The sequence below is a fragment of the Alosa pseudoharengus genome, unplaced genomic scaffold (assembly GCF_046254945.1).
Source record: "Alosa pseudoharengus isolate Yale_2024_CS ecotype anadromous, Long Island Sound unplaced genomic scaffold, YU_APseudo_1.1 YU_APseudo_1.1_scf_14, whole genome shotgun sequence".
NCBI classification, from domain to species: domain Eukaryota; kingdom Metazoa; phylum Chordata; class Actinopteri; order Clupeiformes; family Clupeidae; genus Alosa; species Alosa pseudoharengus.
In genome coordinates, this window is record NW_027468609.1 from 34,039,723 (window position 1) to 34,062,515 (window position 22,793).

The 22,793-nt window shown below is 50.2% G+C and overlaps 1 protein-coding gene across 3 annotated transcripts in view; it reads left to right on the plus strand.

Annotated features, from left to right (window-relative positions):
* The first annotated feature begins 1,262 nt into the window (after positions 1-1,262).
* bcr (BCR activator of RhoGEF and GTPase) overlaps positions 1,263-22,793 on the plus strand; it is a 90,635-nt gene continuing 69,104 nt past the window's right edge. For 2 of the 3 annotated variants that reach the window (XM_076284770.1, XM_076284771.1), the window contains exon 1: positions 1,263-3,628. In XM_076284770.1, coding sequence (XP_076140885.1) covers positions 2,101-3,628 — 1,528 coding nt within the window. In that variant the 5' untranslated portion in view covers positions 1,263-2,100. The remainder of the gene's footprint in view (positions 3,629-22,793) is intronic. The other variant, XM_076284772.1, reaches the window with a different exon arrangement.

Genomic DNA, 22,793 nt, shown 5'->3' on the forward strand with positions numbered 1-22,793 from the left:
TTTAGTATGAACCATATAAACAGATATGTAGAGTATGTACAGCTATGTGCAGTGTGGTAACGGTAACTATGTATAAGTGTAATTACAGTATGTACATTTGTAAATAAATAGACACTATGGATGGGATAGGGTGCATTTGTGTGTGTGTGTGTGTGTGTGGGGGGGGGGGGTGCAGTTAATAAACAATGTAAGACCATGTTTAACTGTTTCTGTGTTTTGCTTTATAAAAACAATTTCATTGCATCATACATTCCTCTTTTCTTTCTGTAGTGCCAGTACAAAAGGAGAGAAGTCAGTCAATGTACAGTATTCTAAAGTAGCCTAGTACAGTGGCACAGAAGCGCTTGAATGCTAAACTGAGAACTGATTTTAAGGGATTATGGAAAAGTAAACAATGTCAGAGCTTTACGAACAGGATAGACATCTTGCAGAGGGCATAGAAAAGATTGCTTATGACAAATTGGCCATTCAGTGCGATAAGAAAGCACTAGACATGTAATTGTATTCTTTGATCACAAGAGGGCAGCAAAGAACAGAATAGACGATGATAAACTTCGCTCAAAAATTGCACATCACATTTCTGGGAGCGCGTAACAAGGAATGACCTCATAGGATTGCAGGCATTCTGATGGCCAATTAATTGAGGTTCCCGGGGAGGTATGCACGTGGTTCAATCGATCACCTAAGTGCAATCATAATAACCATTTAAGGATATAAAATATTAAAGCTTGGTCATTTTTCCTATGAACACATTTTATCCTCATTATGAAAACCCTTTGTTCTGTGCTCTTGCAGAGGATAGACCAGGCCTAGAGGCGCTGTTGTGTCGATTCAGGAAAGCAAGGATTTTAATGTTATTGATGCATATATAAACCACAAGTAAAACACCTGCGAGACTCTTACATCCCATTATAAGTTTTGACGTTTGATTTAAACGCTTTTCATATGGACTTAACTAAGGAACAATCAGTGAGACAAATGCGAAACATCTTCATAATTAGAGAGGGCAAAGATACGATAGGCTACACAAAACACTATTTTAGTTTGTGAGTCCAAGCAAAGACGTATAATACAAACATACACATCATATTTCCCTCAATACCGTGACATAACTGTTTTCCATTCAATCTTTTGAACCCCTTACTGCTGTGAAAGCACCAAGTGTGTCGTGTGTCTTTAAATGGCACGAACGACCAAGCGAGCGTCAATCATTGTAGGTCTAGTCCCTCCCTTTCCTGCAGCAGCTTTCTCAGCGAGCCCTAGACAGACAGAACGCACAACAGAAGCAAAGAGTGAACGGAGATGTGACGACAATGTGCGCTCATAATTAACGCTGAAAATGGGATAATGGAGCGAAAGCGACAGCAAATCATATCCGTGTCTGAGCGTACACCATAATTAAGCCATCGTAATTTTGCCTGGAAAGTGTTTGGTTTTACTTTTTTTCTACTTCGTAGGTAATTTCCATTCTGTCTAATACTGGCAAGCTACAAAAGAGGTGGCTGGAGGATCTGAGCAAATGATGGAAACGGGATGTCGCACTACCAGTGGACACGGGACAGCACTGGAGTATGAAGCAAATGCTTAAAAGGAATGAAGAAATATTCAGTTGCTGTCGATACGCGTCGCTTTCTACGCGTCCTTTCATGAACATGCACAGGAGTTGCTTTTTTTAAGACCGCTCTCGGTCCGGACAGATGCTGTCATTGTGTTGGGGTCCGAGATTTTTTCACCGTAAATGCTGCCAGTGGTGTTGTTGGAATGATGCGAGCGGGAATAAGAATGTGCACGGGTTTATTGTCATCAGTTCCCAATAATTTCGTTGAGGGCCAAGAGAAAGCTCTTGCTTGTGTTGACAAAACAAAACGTTGTGGTGACAAAATCAGGAAGGAGTCATCAAGACACCTGAGGACAATCTCAGAAAATCCTTGAGGGAAGGTGGCCTTGATATGCTATTGTCTCATACTGCAGATGGGCACTTTGCTGGTTTGTAGTCCTCATTTTGTGTGAAAGAAATTAACGTCAGGAGTGGAAGAAGAGTACCTTCTAAGAGTGTGTATTTTTTCTTGGTACTGTGGCAAAAAATAGTTCCTATTAACCATGGTGGAGCCAGTGGGTTTCATTGAAGCTTGGAAAGCACAGTTCCCAGAGTCGGAACCTCCTAAGATGGAGCTGAGGTCGGTGGGGGGCATCGAGCAGGAACTAGAGAAGTGCAAAGCCTCCATTAGACGTCTGGAGATGGAGGTAAACAAAGAGCGTTTCCGCATGATCTACCTGCAGACACTGTTGGCCAAGGAGCGCAAGAGCTACGACCGCCAGCGTTGGGGCTTCCGGAAGGCCTCTCTGATGAACGAGATGGCGGGCGAGCAGCCTCCTCCCGGGGTCGTGGTCGGGGCTGGTGACCCCCAGCAGCCGCCACCCCAGCTCCATGCGCAGGAGCAGGGCGAGCGCAGCCGCTTCCAACCGGTGGGGGAGACCCGGTCCAAGCCCAGGCCCCCGCCCGCCAGGAAGTCGGCCTCCCACGGCGACGGCCTGGAGCTCCAGTCGGCGTTCGAGCCGGTGCAGCCGATGGCAGGAGGCAGTGAGACGGACGGCCTCTCGCCCTCCAAACAGCGGGGTGGAGTGTCTCCGCGAAGGCCGCACCCGCACCCACCGCCGGAGAAGGACCTGCCCATGGACCCCTCCAACAAGGACAAGACGGGCATGGGCCTGGGCGTAGCTGCCCTGCGCTCCAACTTCGAGCGGATCAAGCGGGCCAACTCGCACTCGTCCACCGACGGCAAGAGCGGCCAGGAGAAGCAGCCGTTCTACGCCAACATGGAGTTCCACCACGAGCGCGGACTGGTGCGGGTCAACGACCGCGAGGTGTCCGAGAAGATCGGCAGCCTGGGCACGCAGGCCATGCAGATGGAGCGCAAGCGGTCCCTGCACTCGCTGCCGGGGAACCTCGCCACGGTGGCCGGAGATCTGCGCCCCAAGCCAGTCTACAGGGGGCGCTCCACCGAAAGCACCTGTGGCTACGATGCCGAGTACGAAGACGGAGAGCCCAGTCCCAGATACCGGGCCAACGGGGGCAAGCAGCAACAACCACAGCCACCGCCGTGGCAACCGTCGGACTATCCACCTTACACCAGCGTGTACGTGGGTGGGATGGTCGCTGGCGAGGGAGTGGTCATGAGGGAACATGGAGGAGGCGGGGATGACCACCAGCTCACCTGGCCCCGCCGGTCGTACTCGCCGGGGAGTTTCGACGACGCCGGGGGCGGCGGCGGGGGCTACACACCGGACTGCAGCTCCAACGAGAACCTGACGTCCAGCGAGGAGGACTTCTCCTCGGGCCAGTCCAGCCACGTGTCGCCCAGCCCCACGGCGGCGTACCGGCGGCCCTTCCGCGACAAGAGCCGCTCGCCCTCACAGAACTCCCAGAATTCCCAGCACTCATTTGACAGCAGCAGCCCGCCCACCCCCCAGTCTCAGAAACGCCACCGCCAGCAGCAGGGCCACGTGGTCATGTCCGAGGCCACCATTGTCGCCGTCCGCAAAACTGGACAGATCTGGCCACCCCATGATGGAGACTCCACCCCATCGAGCAGGGCCTCCCATGACAACAGTTTCCATGGTGACATGGGTAAGTGATTGCTACCAGCCATCCTCTTGAAGCTGTTGCTGCTCCCACCCCCTCCCCTTTGCTGGGAGCACCACAGGCTAACAGATGGGATGTTGATTATTTGGTTTGTATGGGATGGTGGCAGGTCAAATGCCATGCCTAAACAAATGCACCCATGTGGGCCTTTGATAAATGACACTCCTACTTGTGTCATTAACTTTCAATAATTAGCAACCCACCACTGGCGTGTTTCAATTACCACGTTGCATAAAGGTTCATTTCACTCATTGCAGAGCATTGGCTGGTGATGAATGTCTGTCACACAAGTGTTTGCCACAAATGCTAGTGAGCTATTTCCTCATCTCTTCGGAACATCTTTGGGGTCAAGTATCCCAACAATGACCGTCCATTGTTGGCAGTCACTCTCAGTGACAGAGCGGCTAATATTTTGAGCTAGCCTTCTGTTATTGCCCTGCTGAGTGCCTCTGTGTCATGACACTGTCCCACATGCTCTTTGACCTCCACAATCTGAACGAGGGGATTGGTTTGAGCTGTTACCAGTAGCACTAGTCATCTCTCTCTCTCTCTCTGTCTGAGTGCCTGCTCCCTGACCTCTGCATCTAGGGTGAGCCTGATCCAGCTCTGCCTGAGATCTGTCAGCTAATTAGCTAATGTAGCTCTCATAGCAAGATGAGCTGAGAGAGAGCGAGAGAGTGAGAGAGTAGAGCAGAGGGAGGGATTGATGTGTGTGGGGTTGGAGGGGAGAGAGAAGGACAGAGCTCTTTGTTTTGAGAAGTGAAAGATAGAGAGCAAAGGGGAGAGGGAGCACTATCTCTCTCTCTCCTTCTTCCTATTCTTTTTTTTCTCTCCGGCAGTGACAAACGACTGTGTCTGTCCGGGGCCGTTGGCTGTCTGTCAGGGTGCTTAGAGAGACTGTCAGCCGTAACGGCTACTCTCAGAGTCCGAGAGAGGACCGCCAGATCAAGAACCAGGTGGTGTGTGTGAGTGTGTGAGTGAGTGAGTGCATGTGACACAATGTGCAGATACATGTGTGTGTGTGTGTGTGTGTGTGTGCTCACATGTACTCATAAATGCATTTCATGTGGCGTATTTTTGATTCCTGTGAAACGCATCCATCCCAAAAACACCCACCTCTTACTTTGAATTCCTTGCAAATGCTGAACAGATTCGTTCGTTACAAGTCAGACTGAGCAAATTCCTCTGGCTCACTCTCTGCCGATAGTTCCCATGGTACCATGCGTGGAATCGGACCACAGGTGTTTTGGAGAATCAGTCAGGGAGATAGAGAGCATTGGAGACGAGGAAGTAGACGGAGGAGGTGTCGGAAAATGCTTGGAAGACCATTCCTCCCTTGTCAGACCGGATTGTCAGAGCGCTCGCTCTCGGGATTGTTGGACAGGGGACCGGCGCCTTCGCCCAAGGCTTTCAATTTCTTTTAACCTGTTTCACGCCCGCTGACTCGTCTCGGCGACAGCAGGTGGAGGCGCTCTGGCAGGCCGACTGTCGCCGTGGAGACGAGACGCGTGGCACCGGCCGGGCCGTCCGCCTGGCGTCTCCGATGCTTTGTGCTGACAAGGTGAATGGGCGGCAGGGCGCGGAGCAGACAGTGCCCTCAGGGGGGTTGGCACAGTGGACCCAGTCTCATGCCAACGCTGAGTCCTCTTTTATGGAAGGATGGTGGAGGATGGGAGGGTAGCGGATAGCGTTTGTTTTCCTCTCTCTTCTCTTCTCACTGGGCAGCTACCAGGGAACTGGTACCAGCTGAACATGGCACCCCCACTGAGTCTGTTTCTCTGTGTGTGTGTGTGTGTGTGTGTGTGTGTGTGTGTGTGTGTGTGTGTGTGTGTGTGTGTGTGTGTGTGTGTGTATGTATGTGTTTGTGTGTGTCAGGCCACAGCATTTGAGTGTGTGTGCCAACCTCGCTCACTGTTGACTGCTCTGTTGCTGGCGGCCAAATAAATGGACCTATCATGTTTGTGTTCATAATCCGGTTTACTGGAAGGTCCTTTTCCACAGTTAACTACGCCATTTTCAGCCAGGCTCCCCTGTTTAAAACCAGTTATTTCATCATGTCAACTCTGTTAGCATGAAACGGGGAAATAAACGTCTCGAATTCCTCGGTTAAAGGGATCTCGGGATGCTCTCGTTGCGTTCAAAGTGCCCGGTCGTGGAGGGCATATTGGATGATATAGCGCTCGTCTGCGTTGGCTATGTGGCTGCTTCCCCATTGCTATGATCAGATCCTCTTTAGCAGGGAAGAGTGCTTGGCTGAGTAAAATCAATAGCGCGCAGCCATTCGCTTAATGAATACCCCCTCATAAATAGCCCTTCTGTCTGTGAAGGCTCTGACAGCCTCTGTCCGGTGCGCTTAAGGGCCCATAGATAGGGCCTCTGAAGATGGCTAAGCCTCCCTCCACACATGCTACGGCTAATCCATCACATCACACCCGTGTGATGAGTTTAACCACGTTGTGCTGGGTTTTTTGTGTGTGTGTGTGTGTGTGTGTGTGTGTGTGTGTGGCAGAGAGAGGCAGACTCTGCTAAACACTGCCAAAAAGAGGATGAGTTAGAAAGCGAGGAAGACCAAAGGGAGGAAAAGAGCAGGAAGGAGAGGAGAGAGAGGAGGAGAAGAATGAGGAACGAGACGGAGAGAGAGGGAGGAAGGAAGGGAGGAGACTTGGGGCTGAGGAGGTGGGATGGTGTGATGGGCTGAGGAGGAGAGGAGGACGAGAGGCAGATGTCTGTACAAGGAGATGAGGGAATAGGAGGAGGAGGAGGACCATGTGCTGCGTTAAGGAGCGAGGCAGAGACAAGACGAGATGAAGATTAGAACGAATGAGTAGGCTGTGTGTGGCGTGGAGAGGATGAGGAGGAGGTTTAAGAGGTGTGTGTGTGTGTGTGTGTGTGTGTGTGTGTGTGTGTGTGTAAGAGAGAGAGGGCGAGAGTTTCTTGCTTCACTGGTCAGGGATGCGGGGGATGAATGCAGGCACAGATGGGTAGCGCTCTCCCGTTGCGTAACAGCGTGAAACACTCACTCTCAGCTCCTGGTTGGGGTGTGTGTGTGTGTGTGTGTGTGTGTGTGTGTGTGTGTGTGTGTGTGTGTGTGTGTGTTTTTTGTGTGTCCATGCCCGTGCGTGTGTGTGCATATGTCAACGCCAGGTGCTGGATCGACATGTCCTGTATGTAGAGCACTAGAAGCAAATGATCTGAAAAAGCTCTCAAGATGCAAAAAAAGAATCAGCCTTCTCTCTCTCACCCCACCCCCCTCTCCCTCTCTCTCTCCATCTCTCTCTCCATCCTCAGTTCACCATCCTTCTTCTCTTGTCCTTCTCCTATGTCTCTCTATGTTGTGAGTGTAATCCAACACAGCCCTACTCCCACATGTTATTTGGTTATCCTGCACCACCTTGCCGACCCTAGTGTTTACACACTTATCTAGTGCAGCCAGTCCAACGTAGAAGGTTCTAGGTCTTGTATCTAATCACCAATGTTATATTGTGCAGAGATGTCTCAGGTCATCTGCAAGACAGCTCCCCCCATTAGCCCAACCCTACGGAGTCTTTTTCCCACAGTGCATGTCCTCAGTGTAAACAACAATTGTAATTGTTTCATGATGTTGCTATGGTCGTTCTGATGTGGAGGGGGATCAAGGATGGAATATCCTTTTTGGTGGTCAACGATCAGATGGTGAGAGCGTGTGTGTTTGTATGTGTGTGTGTGTGTGTGTGTGGTGTGTTTTGTGTGTGGGAGCGAGGGAGGGAGGCGAAAAGCCAGGGGAGGTTACAGAGGCACCCCAGAAATCCCTGAAGCCATAACGAGCGCACAAGAAGAACATCCCCCACTCAGCAGTGGAGTCTGGAGGGGGGGGGGACTGTTTTTACAGACAAGAAGAGGAGAGGAGCGCAAGAGAGCGAGCACTGCACAGATAGGAGTCGATGAGAGGACAAGTGGATCCATAGGATTGGCCACAGGAAGCTGGCTGACTCTCCACTGCACTCAGTGTGAGCACGAAATGAGGACACTCATACCTAAACTACAGCTCCAGACGAGAGGGAGAGATATGGAGAAATGGAGAGATGGGCTGAGAGAGAGATAGTGAAGGAGAGAGAGATAGAGAGAGAGATAGAGAGAGTGAGAGAGAGAGTGAGAGAGATAGGAAGGGAGAGAGATAGAGAGAGTGTGAGAGAGAGTGAGAGAGATAGAGAGAGTGTGAGAGAGTGTGAGAGAGAGTGAAGGAGAGAGAGATAGAGAGCGTGTGAGAGAGAGTGAAGGAGAGAGATAGAGAGAGTGTGAGAGAGATAGGAAGGGAGAGAGAGATAGAGAGAGTGTGAGAGAGAGAGGGAGAGAGATAGGAAGGGAGAGAGAACTGGAGGGTACAGACTAATCCGGGATATGAGGGTGACTAAAAAGATGGTTTGAAAAGTTGTAGTGTGTCTTTTCTCTCTCTCTCTCTCTCTCTCTCTTTCTTTTCTCAGACGAATCCTCTTAGATGCTCTTTGCCCCAGTACTGTGCCTTCATCCAAAGCTCTGCTATTAGATGAAGACAGCAAAGGCGATTGCTTATATTGATTTACATAATTTCAGTCCTCGTTGACATTTTAACTGTCCCTCCCAAGTTTGACAGCGGCCTGACGAATGGACACTTAAAACAAACGAGTCAGTGTGTGTGTGTGTGTGTGTGTGTGTGTGTGTGTGTCTGCTGAGAGGCCTTCTTCATGGCAGTGGTGCTGAAACAGCAGGAACTCGGTTAGCGGGAGAAGATGCTTTGAAGGTCACAACCCATTCATTCACCCACGCGGTTCACAACTACGCCAAACGAGCCGCGTCCGCATTGGTGGGAGGGTGACCTCCAGAGGAACGTGGACTGTCCCTGCCCAGAGCTGGTGTTTTTGGCTGGGCCTGAAGGACCTTGCATTTGTGTTGCACACACAGACTGAGATGACAGGCTGTCCTTTGTCTGTATTCCCCCCCCTCCACATTTCCTTCTTGATCCACTTTTTAAATGACATTCTGGTGTTGTGTGTTAGGTAGCAGACAAGAGAGAGTATGTGTGTGTGTTTGAGAGAGCGAGAGAGGGAAATAGGGAGAGTATGTGTGTGTATGAGAGAGTGAGAGGTGTGTGTATGTGTGCGTGACTGTGTGTGTGTGGGGGGGGGCTGTGGTGGTTGGAGAGAGAGAGAGGGGCGAGCGGGAGAGCTCAATGGCCTCATTGTCCTTGGCCACCAGGCAGAGGTGTAGCTGACCCGCCCTTATTTTTAGACTGGCACTTTGGACTTTGGTGTGGATTGAGAGAGCAGAGTTCTCCCTGTGACCACGGCTGGCTCTCTCTCTCTCTCTCTCTCTCTCACACACACACACGCATGCACACACCCTGTATGACGAAAAGGATGACTGCGGCTTCCCCCTCATCCTCCTCCCCCGCTTTTTCTGAAAACCCCAGAATGAGAAATGTTGTATTTTTACTATATTATTTTAGTGAGCACACACAAGCCTTACCACTGGGTTTGAGCAGTGAACATTCCGGTAAAGCACCCATGCAAAGACATAAACAGTCATGTTACTCATAAGTCATGTGTGGCCCCTGGTAGCTGTTGTTTAGATGTGTTTTCTTGGAAATGTAAAGATGGTGTAGTGTGTAAGTCAGTCCCATGACTGTCTGTGGTTGCATTGTTGCTGAAATGTAACAAACCAGTTACAGTGAGTCATGTTTCAGCTTTCGGCACAGACACAGGACCAGTTGTGACCCCAGAAACTGAGTGGGCGAAAGATGGTGAAGTGTGAGGAAGGGAAGGGTTGGGGATGGAGTGACAGCCGAGAGAGAGAGAGAGAGAGAGAGAGAGACAGAGAGAGAGAGAGAGAGAGAGAGAGAGGCAATGATGTAGGGAATGGGATAAAACCAGCTCTGTATTCATCACCTCAGCCCACTACAGTCTCTCCTCTCTCCTCTCCTCTCCTCTCCTCTCCTCTCATATTCTCCCTCTCCTCTCTCCTCTCCTCTCTTCTCCCTCTCCTCTCCTCTCATCTTCTCCCTCTCCTCTCATCTTCTCCCTCTCCTCTCCTCTCCTCTCCTCTCTTCTCCCTCCTCTCCTCTCTCCTCTCATCTTCTCCCTCTCCTCTCATCTTCTCCCTCTCCCCTCCTCTCTCCTCCCTCCTCTCTTCTCCCTCCTCTCTTCTCCCTCTCCTCTCCTCTCCTCTCCTCTCCCTCTCCTCTCCTCTCCTCTCCTCTCTTCTCCTCTCTTTTCCCTCTCCTCTCCTCTCCTCTCCTCTCCTCTCCTCTCCCTCTCCTCTCCTCTCTCCTCTCCTCTCATCTTCTCCCTCCTCTCTTCTCCCTCCCCTCTCCTCTCCTCTCCTCTCATCTTCTCCCTCTCCTCTCCTCTCCTCTCCTCTCCTCTCCTCTCCTCTCCTCTCCTCTCCTCTCCTCTCCTCTCCTCTCTCCTCTCCTCTCTTCTTCCTCCTCTCCTCTCTCCTCTCATCTTCTCCCTCTCCTCTCATCTTCTCCCTCTCTCCTCTCCTCTCATCCCTCTCCTCTCCTCTCCTCTCCTCTCCTCTCCTCTCTTCTCCTCTCTTTTCCCTCTCCTCTCCTCTCCTCTCCCTCTCCTCTCCTCTCTCCTCTCCTCTCATCTTTTCTCCCTCCCCTCTCCTCTCCTCTCCTCTCATCTTCTCCCCTCTCTTCTCCTCTCTTCTCCCTCTCCTCTCCTCTCCTCTCCTCTCCTCTCCTCTCCTCTCCTCTCCTCTCCTCTCCTCTCCTCTCCTCTCCTCTCCTCTCCTCTCCTCTCCTCTCCTCTCCTCTCCTCTGCTGTGAGTGAAGCGGCTGTGTTGGGGAAGGTGCCAGTGAGTGTCTGTTAGAGGGCCTGTTCCACAGCCAGCTCCCTGCCAACCACTCACTGTGGTGGAACACTCCGGAACCGCACTGAGCAAACAAGCACTGGAGGTCGCCCAACAGGAGAGAGGGGGAGAAGGAGGAAGAGAAAAAGGAAAACATGAGAATCGGGTATTTAAAGAGGGAGAATTTTGAGGAGACGGGATAAAAAAGAGGAGGGACGAACAAGAGATATAGAGGAGAGAGAGAGGGAGAGAGATGATCCTGACAAATTCATGCCTACTGATGTATAGTGCTAAACTTCTCCTATCTGTGTGTGAGTTTGTGAGTGTGCATAAGCACAAGCATGCATGTGTGTAGCACAGGGTTACTGTTAGCTAATCCATCTAGCATACATCCAAAGAACGGTTCTCCCAGCTATGCTGTAGAACAGACACACACACACAGACACACACACACACACGCACAGACACACACACACACACGCACACACACACACGCACCCACACTTCTTACATGCGTACTCCCAAATTGCATGAGACGGAGTTTCCTGAAGCTTTCACTTCCAGTAGGTGACTGCACGGCTGCTCCTGACAGCGGCCTGCCATCACAGGGAGCCGGCGAGCGAGCGAGCGAGTGAGTGGGAGAGCGAGTGAGGGAGCTGAAGATGAATGGAGCTGTTTATGCATTCATCTGTGAGCCTGTGTGACTTCAGCTGGGAGACTCGATGAAACAACTCCTTTGACGCAGCTGGGATTTTTAAAAAGGATGTCGGCATCGACCCAGTACACACACACAAGCAGTGGATGAATGTTTGCTTAGTTGTGTATTGTGTATGTGTGAATGACAAATCCTGGATCACTGACAGTTTATTAGGCATATAGTTTGTACTTAAAGACATGCATAAATGGCGACGGTAGCTACTGTGTGTTCCATGGATTGCCAACTCAATCTCCTTCAAACAAAATGGGCCGTTTTAATACAAAGCCATATTTGTTGGTGTTGATAGTTTCTGAAGTAACTTGAGTCATCTAAGAGTAAGTGTGTGTTCAATATCTTTGGAGAGAGAGAGAGAGAGAGTGTGTGTGTTCAATATCTCTGGCATCATCATGAGGGGGAAATCCAGTGGCCGTGGTGTGGGTCACAGATGGCGCTGACCTCATGGTCCAGCCTGTTCAGGGTGTCCCGGAACAGGTGCACTGTAGGACTGGCAGCGCCAAGCTGCCTGTGCCTAGCGATGGCATATAGGTGGGATCAGAATGTGCCCGCCAGGCCTCCAGAGGGAGGGAGCTGCCCCGGCCTCAGCCGCCACACACACACACACAGGCACTGCCCACTGCTCTGGCACGCCGATGCCACTCCACCCATGAAGGACTTCTGCTGCCCACCATAGGCTGTGTGTGTGTGTATGAGTGTGTACTGTATGTGTCTTTTCCAATGTGTGGTAATCTGTGTGAAATTGTCTTTTGTGTGTGTGTATATATTCAGGGCCCCATGTGCAGGGCGTGGACACTTTCACACTGGGTTTATTGTCGCTTCACATTTGCCGCTGGCCTGATGCACCCGCTCATGGAAAATATCAGTGTTGCCGTGCGTGCACTGGCCTGCCCCGGCGTAGCGCTTGGCTCCATGGACTGGACAAGGCCGCGCACTGCCTCCGTAGCAGGACCACATCGAGACTCGCCTGCATATAGGGGTGGAACGCAGGGTGTCACACTTTCCATGGCCTCCGCACCAAAGCGCCATTTAAAGTCGCAGCAAGTGGAACGAGGCCTTCCTACACCTACGTGCAAATTTAATTCCCTTCAGCTGTGTTCCGTCAGCAGGGTTCTGTGTCTGGTTTCTGATAAAGTAGACGTTCCAAAGACTTTTACAAGGGCTCAGGGAGCAACGTTATATGACAGCTGAGTCTTCCAGCTGCACTGGGCTCCGTGCTGTCCTGTTTAGCGGTGTCACCAGCTTTAGCGTAAACCTCTCACATTGTTTTATAAGAGGCCAAGAGGCTGGGAATGTGACTGGAGAACTTTACTGTAGGGAAGTGTGTGTGTGTGTGTGTGTGTGTGTTTGGGGGAGGGGATTACTACATCAGAATCACAGTATCAGTTAATAGGTACCAGTTATTTGTCTGCTATATGTACCATAAAGACTGATTGAGGCAGTGTGTGTGTGTGTGTGTGTGTGTGTTGCAGATAGTGCTTGGGAGGATTAGGCAAGCTAATGTCACAGGCTACTGTATTGTCATGTACATCAGTATCATGGGTATTTTGTGTTTGTTTGTATACGACTGAGCGCATGTGTTGGTCGATGTTGCTTTTGGGACAAGCTAATGTGACCCTCCTCTAGAAGTGCCACTTTTGGGATTATGCGACGGCGCTTAAACCTGTCTGGACACATAAACACGACCCATAATCCCAAATCCCCTCCAAGGCACGATAGGAACAATCAGCTTATCATTCGGACATCAAGCTCGCGAGGGCCCCCCCCCGTCACAGCTCCGCAAGCTCCAACCGTCCTCTCTCCACCCAGGGCTCCACCATTGTGTTCTGTGCCATGTGCAACAGACTTGGTGACGATGGCCAGGGATTTCTGATGAATGTGCCTCCTCCTCCTCTCACGCGATTGGACGCGATTTAGGCGGGCACGGCACACGCACCCATTGGCCGGCCTCCAAGCGAGCGGGGCGGCACTTCACCCCCCCCCCCCCCCACCCCTTCTATTAGCAGTTGGTGGCACTTGCCCTGGCACTCTTGGCGGTGCCCAGTAAATCAAGTGTAATTCCCCTCCCGTTTGCTGATAAAACCAGGGGGGTTTCCAGATTGTTCTTTCTTGTGGTTTCGCCGTGAAGCATTCCTCCCCCGATCTCCACGCCAGCGCAGAGCGGAGCCGTACGGAGGCCGAGCGAGGGTAGAACAGCTGCCTCACAGCTGCTGCAGTTGCAGCCAATTACGGCGCCTGCACCTTTCTGATGATGTTGTCTGTTGTACAGTATGTGTATGTTAGTGTGCGTGGGTGGGTATGTGTTTTCTTGTGAGCACTCTTTCCAAATGCGTGATTGTGTGGGATTGTGTATGTTCTTTCTTTCCACTGAATAAGGAGATGTGTGTGTGTGTGTGTGTGTGTGTGTATTTGGTTGTTTCCACCAAACAAGGGAGTTTAAGTGCGCAAATGTGTGTGTGTGTTTTCCACCAAACAAGGGGAAAACCAGGAGACATTAAAGCTCCTCGGATCGTGGAGGGAGCGAGGGAGGGAGGGAGGGAGGGAGCGAGGGAGGGAGGGGAGGGAGGGGGGGGGGTCTCTCCCATGGCTCTTTGAAGAGCGAAGCAGTGGAGCACCTCCAGCCTAGACAGCCTAGCCTCCAGACGTCTGCTCTGCACAGTGGAGATTCTTTACCTTCTCTCTCTCTCTCTCTCTCTCTCTCTCTCTCTCTCTTTCTTTCTCTCTCTCTCTCACTCACTCACTCTGTTTCATTCTTGCTCTTTTTCTCTCCTCTACTTTCTCTGTCACTTGTGTTCCACCGTCTGTCCCCTGCAGACATGCTCTGTCCTCTTCCCACTCACTTGCACTTAAATGGGCTTTGTCCATTTGACTGGCCTGTCAACTAGAGTGGGACATTTTACAGTGCCTACACACACACACACACACACACACACACACACACACACACACACACACACACACAGAGAGAGAGAGAGAGACACAGACACATGGAGACACACAGACACACACACACTGTCCCTCTCATTCCTAAGCCTTTGGCAGTAACAACGCATCAGCCACAGGTTTCCAGCCCCCATCCTGCCTGAGACGTTACTCCCCCCTCTGGTGTCCTCTGTCTGGGCTCAGGGTCTGTGTGTGTGTGCGTGTGTGTGTGCGTGTGTGTGTGTGTGTGTGTGTGTGTGTACGTGTGTGTGTACGTGTGTGTGTACGTGTGTATGTACTGGGATCCAGCTCGGACTGCAGCTAGCCATGACCTCATTGGGTATCCCCCCCACTGCAGCATCTGCGCTCGTAAAGACTGAAAGAGATTCTTATGGTCGGCTTTGGTTGATTATTGATTTGCAAGGCAAATAAGTGACAACCGCCAACCCCCACGACTACGCCCACCACAATCCCCCCCACCCCACCCCACCCCACCCCACTCCCACCTCTGGTTTCTCTGCTATGCTAAAACAGGGCTGTCTGTCTGATTATGCTGCGTGAGTCTCAGATTTCACCCAGATTACGGCGTAGCCATAAGCCGGCCGAGCGTGTCTGCGTTGGAGCTGGGATTAGGGTTAATGGCGGGGTTAAGAAACGGGTTAAGTTTGAGCGTGGTGAGGGTGGGCGGGGGTTGGGGGGGTGGTTGTCAGTTAAGGGGGCGACAATCGAGGGACAAGTGGACCAGATATATGGACTGGAGTTTCAAAAACTTCCAGGATGAATCTTTGAGCTGGTTACCTCTAAGAATGGCAGTATTGTGGGCTAAGCATGCTAATGTTTTAGTAGCCTGTAATTAAATGGCAGTAGCACTTCACTATTGATGTAAACATGCAAGGTTTATTATTAGCATTTTCACTGAACGCTGTGGCCATCTAAGAGCACCTATCATTTGAGCATTAGTGAGATGAAGGATGAGTAGTCTGGAGACCTCGACTGCACTGTGTTTTGATGCTGCACTGAGGTTGTGGTTATGTCTGTACTGATGACCCTTGACTTCAGTGGATGTGGGGAGCCAGTTTGCGGTGGTGTGGGAGAGAGGCCTGGCTCCCCTGTCAGAACAGATTTGTCCATACACACAGACACACACACACACACACACACACACACACACACACACACACACACACACACACACACACACACACACACACACAAAGAGAAGATACGCATAGTCTCTTACCTCGCATCACTCTACCCTCTGAGGTCAGGATTTACTGAAGGCTCATAGTGTTTCCAATGAAAGAACAAGAGATTTTCATTAATGAAATGCAGGATATTCCACAAAAGCGCATACACACACACACACACACACACAGACACACACACACACACCACACAGAGGGAGAGAGAAACACACGTGTACACTTACATGTTTACTGATGCACAGCTGCAGGCATACTGAAGTTTACTTAAAAAAGGAATGACTCTCTTGCTTAGCCAAACAAACACAGGCTTACATTTCTGTATGTACATATACCCTCCCCCAGGAAGACAGTCAAATATGCTTACACACACACACAGCTTTGCCTCCAGTTATCGTTTCACACACAGTCCTGCACTCCCTTCTAAGGCCCTTGTCAGCTCACTCTCACTACTCTCCCCTCCTCTGTTTCTTTCTTTCTTTCCCTCTGTACTTTCATGGCTCTCCCTCCATCCTTCCTTCCTTCCCCCTCCTCCCTCTCTCCCTCTCTCTCCCTCCAGCTCTTTGTTGTTAGCGGAATATTTGTTCAGCAGAGAGACGGGACTCCTTGCGCGCCTGCCGTTGCTATGGCGTCTGAGCTGCGTTTGGCTGGTCACTGTACCAAATATCATGTTATCAAATTAAGGGGATCAAAGGCATGGATCAGGGCCAGGTGCATTCTGGATCCCGTCCCCTGCACTGGACGAGCCTGAAAGTCCACTCAGTTGGGTTTCCTGATTCCTCACTCCTCCTTCCTTGTTAAGTGTGTGTGTGTGTGTGTGTGTGTGCTTGTGTGCGTGTGTGCGTGTGTGCGTGTGCGTGTGTGTGTGTGTGTGTGTGTGTGTGTGTGTGTGTTCTGTTGTAATCAATATGGGTGCTGGGTAGAGGTCTTCTGATTTATATTCAAATGCAGAAAGGATGAGAGAAAAGGAAGAGAAAGAGGGAGACAGAGGAGAGAAACAGTGAGAAAGAACAGTGTGCATGAGGCCTAGTGAGACCTGGCTTGCTTTGGGAGTGTGTGAGTGAGTGTGTGAGTGAGTGTGTGAGTGAGTGAGTCTTTTTTTCCCATTTTTCCACAGTCTGCTCTTTTCTGGCTCCTTCTGTGGACACTTGTGTGGAGGATGTGTTTGCACTCTCCTTGTGCCGGCGATGGATTATTCCTCTTCCTTTCCTCTCTAAACTCTTTGACTCCCCCGCTCCACCCCCCCCTCTCACTCCCTCTCTCTCTCTCTCTCTCTCCCTCTCTCCCCCTCTCCCTCACCCCCTCTCTCTCTCTCTCCCTCCCTCTCTCCCCCTCTCCCCCTCTCTCTCTCCCTCTCCCTCTCTCTCTCCCCCTCTCCCTCTCTCCTCCAGAGCCTCTCCTGGCCCAGTCGTGCTCTGCTGTGGCCAACTCTTGGCCTCAGTGTGCTCGTACGCAGAGCGGAGAGGGGAAATCTGTTTTGGATTGGCCCTGTGCGTCTGGCCCCGGGGCTGCGTGCAGACACGCCGCTAAACTGCAGTTGATCTGCCCCAGGCCCAGCCTGCCCTGGTGTGTCATGCCTCCCTCTCCGCCATTATGGCAAACTGCTGACTGAGTCCAGACTGCTGAAGCACCATGGCTTGCCTTGCTTTGCCCGCATTTAGTTATGCTCTGTGTGTGTGTGTGTGTGTGTGTGTGTTTGAGCCCTTCAGTCTTCAGCTTGTGGTGGAAGAGGTTTACCCAATACTCACTGTATTCTTCTCCATTTAAAGGGGAAAAGGCCTGCCTGAAACACACACACACACACACACACACACACACACATACACACATCAGACCATATCTGACCCAGATCCAAGAGCAAGGCCCTGTTGTGTGTCTGTCTACTCAAACCAGTGGCTCTCTCAAAACACACTCATGATTGGCACGTTAAAAAATCATTCCCTGTTTTCTTTTTGTTTTTCCCAAATGGCCCAACTGATGGCCCAAATGGTTTTTCCATTTAACACTATATGGAATGTGCGTGTGTGTGCGTGCATGCATGCGTGTGTGTATGTATGTGTGTTTGTATCTGTGCTTACACACGTGCACATGGATAAGTGCTCACACAAACAAACACACACACACACACATGTTAGCGTGTGTGTACCCCTGAACAAACACAGGCCTGCTGTAATGGCAGAGTTTATCTGTGCCTGTGTGTTTTTAGCCACATTCCTCTATCCTCTTCCTCCCTCTACCCTCCTGCTCTCTCTCTCTCTCTTTCTCTCTTTACTATCTCTCCCTGTCTGTCTCTCACTCCCTGCATTGTATTCCCAGGAGGGGAGAGGAGGGTACAGGCTTGTATTATTGATGCCAGGACCCACTTCCTTTAACCGCATGCCTTCCAAAAAACAGGAGGAGAAAACGGTGTCACATTAAAAGCCCCTGTAGCTCTGACCTCGTCCTAGCAGCAGCATTGGGAACTCAGACACAAACTCACCAGTGGCCTGATTCACTTGCTTGCTCCATTCTGGCTCAGACTGGGACATGGAAGAAAAGGGAATTGTCTCTCCTTTGTCTGGAACGTTTTCAGTGCAAGTGAAATGCAGCTTTTCCCCATTGACATTTGTTTCCCAGTAATGACTTGTAAATGATGTTTCTGAGTTGTAAATATGTCAAGAAATGTTGCGCAATTGTTCAGACTCAAGTCATCAACACTGTTTTTAAAAAATCTTTTCCAGCGGTTTTAACAGCACGTGTTCCTCATAGAGGAAAACGCTTGCTGCAATTAAGAGCTTCACACTTACAGTACAGTTGTGTTGCTGAATGTGGTGGGGTCACATTTCTAGCTCCTCTCGTTTCCTCACATCTTTATCTGCTTCAGAAGAAAGATTTTGTACGCCAGACTGGTTACTACTGTAAACATGTCTAGCTTATGCTAATTTAGCATCTGTCTGTCTGCTCCAACTCTGGTGGCTGTCTGCATGGGTTCATGTGAGGGATTCTTCACTGTTTTCATGACCCACTCCCAGGCCCAGTAAAGACAGTTGAGTGCTTTGAACAGAATGGCCTGAGTAGGGTGCTCCATTTTTTAAAATGCAGATTTATACATCCTGGAGGTATATTTCTGAAGACTAGAGGTAAAGTATGTAAAATGTCCTCCTGTGATATGTCCTGGCACGTGGGATATGAGCTATTTAATTTATGCTAAAGTGGCGCGTGGGCTCACGTCGCACTCATGCATTGGAAATGAAGTGTATTTCAGTACACGTGTGTCACTGTAGATGTGACACATCCACACGCGGAGGCCCAGTGTGATCTGAAGAGGATGGAAGAGCCAAAGCTGTTTAAAGGGGAAAGCGAGCGGCAGAGTGCCTCCTCTTATACAAAAGGGATGGCTGCATAGAACTAGACGCTGGAATTAGAAAGTCTAAATCTATGGGTGACGGTTTGGATGGGTGGTGTGTGTCTGTGTGTGTGTGTGTCTGGGCGGAGGGGGAGCATCCAGACCCACTGTGCCTCATATCTGCTTAAGAATAATGGGCTATCTGTTACATACAACGGGACACACACACACACACACACACACACACCAACACCAACCAATGCTTAGAATAACATAGTTCCTCTCACACACATACATAAAACCAAACAGTAGAATGCATAATAAAAAGTCAATGTTTTCACACTCATTCCTATACATACTTTCCCAAAGGCAAACTATTAAAGCAAGGGTATATATTCTATGAACTACTCTCTGCAAACATGAACATAAAATCTTATAGTACATACACTAAATATCCATGTGTGCTGCTTGTGATATATAATAAGCTATAAAGTCTTTGTGTGCACACACACAACTCGTGTTCCACACTCTTTGTTCACTTGTATCCCTTTCCTGCTGTCTCACACACACTCGGTGTTGTTAGTGGCAGTGATGGTTAGTGGATGAGTGATCACTGTAATGCTATAACACCTGGCCTGCATCTTTAATATGGGCCTCTGCCGAGGATGCTCAGTGACACGACTGACCCAGTGAGTGAACAAGGTCAGCTTACAGCGCTTCCTCTGCACGTCTGGGGTTTCACAAGCCCACAGGCTCGTCCATACACTCCCTATACAACAGTGTACAGTGCAAACACCTGCAGGCACTCTTTCACAGGCGCGCGCACACACACACACAGACACACACACAGACACACACACCTACCTCTTGACCTCAGCTGGGCTGTAGTGTTATCTGATCGCAGGGATCTCCCATGGTGCCGTGTGAAACCTTTTTGCTGATGAGATGGGAGTGTGTGTGTGTGTGGGAATAAAGGGCTTGGCGAGCCTTCAAGGTGACCTTGTGTCCTGCACTGCTCACTCTGGAGAGTGTAGGAGAAAGGGGAAGGAGGGGAGGAAGGCCACTGGGGCGGCCCTGACTGACCGGCTGACATGAGGCCACCTGCTCCAGATGTCTGCCAGAGAGCAGATCTCATCCTGGCACACACATCCAAAACACAATTCTAATTCAATTAGGCGCAGGTGAAATGTGCTCCTATTATGTGTGTGTGTTAGTGTTTGTGTGTGTTTTGTGTGTGTGTGAGTATGCATTTGATGCTGGGCAGACATAGCCAGCAAAAGGCCAACAAAACTTGAGTGATTAGCATAACGCGATTAGCCAGGAGGAATTGAATTAGCCCCCTGAGCAGAGCAGGCCGGAGGAGAGACGCAAGGAGACGCAAGGAGAGACGCTGCGTGCTCTGAGACAGGAGACAGGAGAGCACAGTGGACAGCCTGAGAAAGAGACGGCAGTGTCCGTCCACCCGTGTACGTACTGTACGTACGCTCCGCACCTACGCCGGCACCTTGCCCAGCCAGCAGCTCCGAGATGGAATAAACAGACCACTGCTGCTCGGGAGACCAGCCAAACTTCTCTCTCTCTCTCTCTCTCTCTCTCTCTCTCTCCCCCCATCTCTCTCAGTCTGTTAGTATCACAGTTAGTGTGTATCCCTACACATCTTGTCTTTCTCTTTTTGGCTGTCTCCCCCTTTTCTTTGTTTGTGCAGCTACGTGTGTCAGTGTTTTTGTGTCTCTTGATTTCTGTCAGACTATTCTTCTCCATCTCCTCATCTCTGCGTGTTTTCTGGCGCTTTCTGCAGTCAGTGACTGGCTTCATGGGACCCTGAGTGTTTGTGGATGTGTCTCTGTGTGTTTGGTTGGGCTAACTGTCCAAGGTAGCGTAGTGCTGCCAAATTTATTCAGAGTATTCTCTCTCTCTCTCTCTCTCTCTCTCTCTCTCTCTCTCTCTCTCTCTCTCTCCCTCTCCCTCTCGTCCATGCCTGTCCTGCTGAGCCATTCCAAACAAAGATGACCCCTCATCTGGAGAGACGTTTAGGAGAGGCGAGGGAGGGTGGACGATGAGCGTGTCTGTGCACTTTCCATTTGTCTTGTCCCGCTCCGTCTTTTTGATGAATGGCTGCAATTTGGCATTTGAGTCGATCGACGGCCATTGTTTCAGTTAATGGATGCCAGGCGCCACCAGACTTCTGTTTACACTTCACTGAAAGCCTGTTGCTGCTCAAAGGGATAAATAACTATGGGGAATCATCATTTCATAGGCAAAAAAGGAAGGGATGCAGGCAAGGTTTTGAGTTTGTGTTTACAGAAGCTGTCTAGTGGTGTGTTTATTTTGGAGGTGTGTGTGGTGAGTTTACCTTTGTGTTCCTCTGACCCTCATTAGCATTTTGCTTCCGGGTCTTTCTGTCCTGTCAAACTGTGACCTCCATCAAGTGCCATCCTTTAGCCCCTATTTTCTATTTCCAGGACTATCTGTGTGAGGGGGGGCATACTGTATGTTTGTGTGTGTGTGTGTGTGTGTGTGTTTGTGTGTGTGTGTGTGTGTGTGTGTGTGTGTGTGTGTGTGTGTGTGTGTGTGTGTGCGTGTGTGCGCATCACCCTTTCCCTTGGGATGGTGTGATCTTCCTCCTATTTTGGGACACAAGATTGTGTATAGAAGGTTAACATTTGTGTGTGTGTGTGTTTGTGTGTTAAGATGACAAGTCAGTGTGCGTCATATGCCGAGTGAGAAACCATGTTGGCCCAAAGGGGATGGTTCAGCCAAAAACGTTACGAGGCTGTTGCCGCCTCTGTCACACTCTTGCTAAGCTGGGAGCGGCCCCTGTGAAACTAATGTTAGCCACTGTGGCTATCGCTAAGTAAACAGAGACGAATTTTCCCACCCTGGCTATGAGTATTACGTGGAAGAAAATTACAAGAGAGGTTGGTGTGTGTGATGCACATCTACAGATGTCCACAGATGACCACATGTGTTTTTTTTGTTTGTCGTGTAGTAGATCTACATCTGCATGATGTTGCCCATCTTCAGATGAGGGTGTGAGTGTGTGTTGTTTTAGCCATCAGATGGGAGCAATTACCAGGCCTTGACCTCCCCCCCCCCACTCACACACACACACACTCACACACACACACACTCACCCCCACCCTGGCTTCCTCACTGTGTACCACTGCGAGCACCCTGAGCTATTTAAACCTCCTAATTATGGTGGCAGATTGCTGACCTGAGAAGGCTCTAATTATGGCTGCTAATTTTGGGTCATCAGACACCATTTGGAGGTGAGAGTGGCGGCTAAACTCGCAGTGTTTGTGTACTGTGTGGGTCAGGAAGAGACACCGCCACACAGTACTAATACTGGTATAAACAGACACTGATATACACTAATATACACTGTGCTTTGATTGGGTATTCCCATACTGTGCCATACCCACTACTGTAAAGGGGGCAGCATACTAACTCCATCACAAGGCATTATGGGAAATTGAGTTTTTAATATTACAACTACATTAACATTATTGTTAATAGCCTTGACTACACAATGCAAATATGTATTGTCTTGCATGCATTGCATGTGCATGAAAATACACACACAGTATTGCTATGGATTGTCTTATGTCTGAGCTCCCTGTTATATGCCGTGTTGATTAACAGACGTAACTTTGATGTTTTGTGTGTGTGTGTGTGTGTGTGTGTGTGTGAAGCGGGATTATTACATCACGGTTACTGTGATTATGTCAGTGGTCAGCCTGACACACTGGCCTGCTGGCGTGCTGGGGATCACATGGCACGCTGTTGGGTCTTTTACGTCGTAAATATTGTCCATGAACTCTGCGGCCTCAAGCACATCAAAGCCCCAACAGTGTCACTCTGAACCTCCTCTGCGTAATCCGTTTTTCAGGGAAGCCATCAAAGGATTGTCTCACAAATATGTGTGCGATTCTCCCTCTGACTGTGTGTGTGTGTGTGTGTGTGTGTGTGTGTGTGTGTGTGTGTGTGTGTGTGTGTGTGTGTGTGTGTGTGTGTGTGTGTGTGTGTGTGTGTGTGTGTGTGTGTGTGTGTGTGTGTGTGTGTGTGTGTGACTGTTGTTGGGGGGTGGGGGGGTGGCAGTTTAGTAATTCCCAACATTTGAGCAGAACCTCCACCACAGAGATCCCCTCCCCCTCCCCCAGTCTCTTGCCTGAGTTG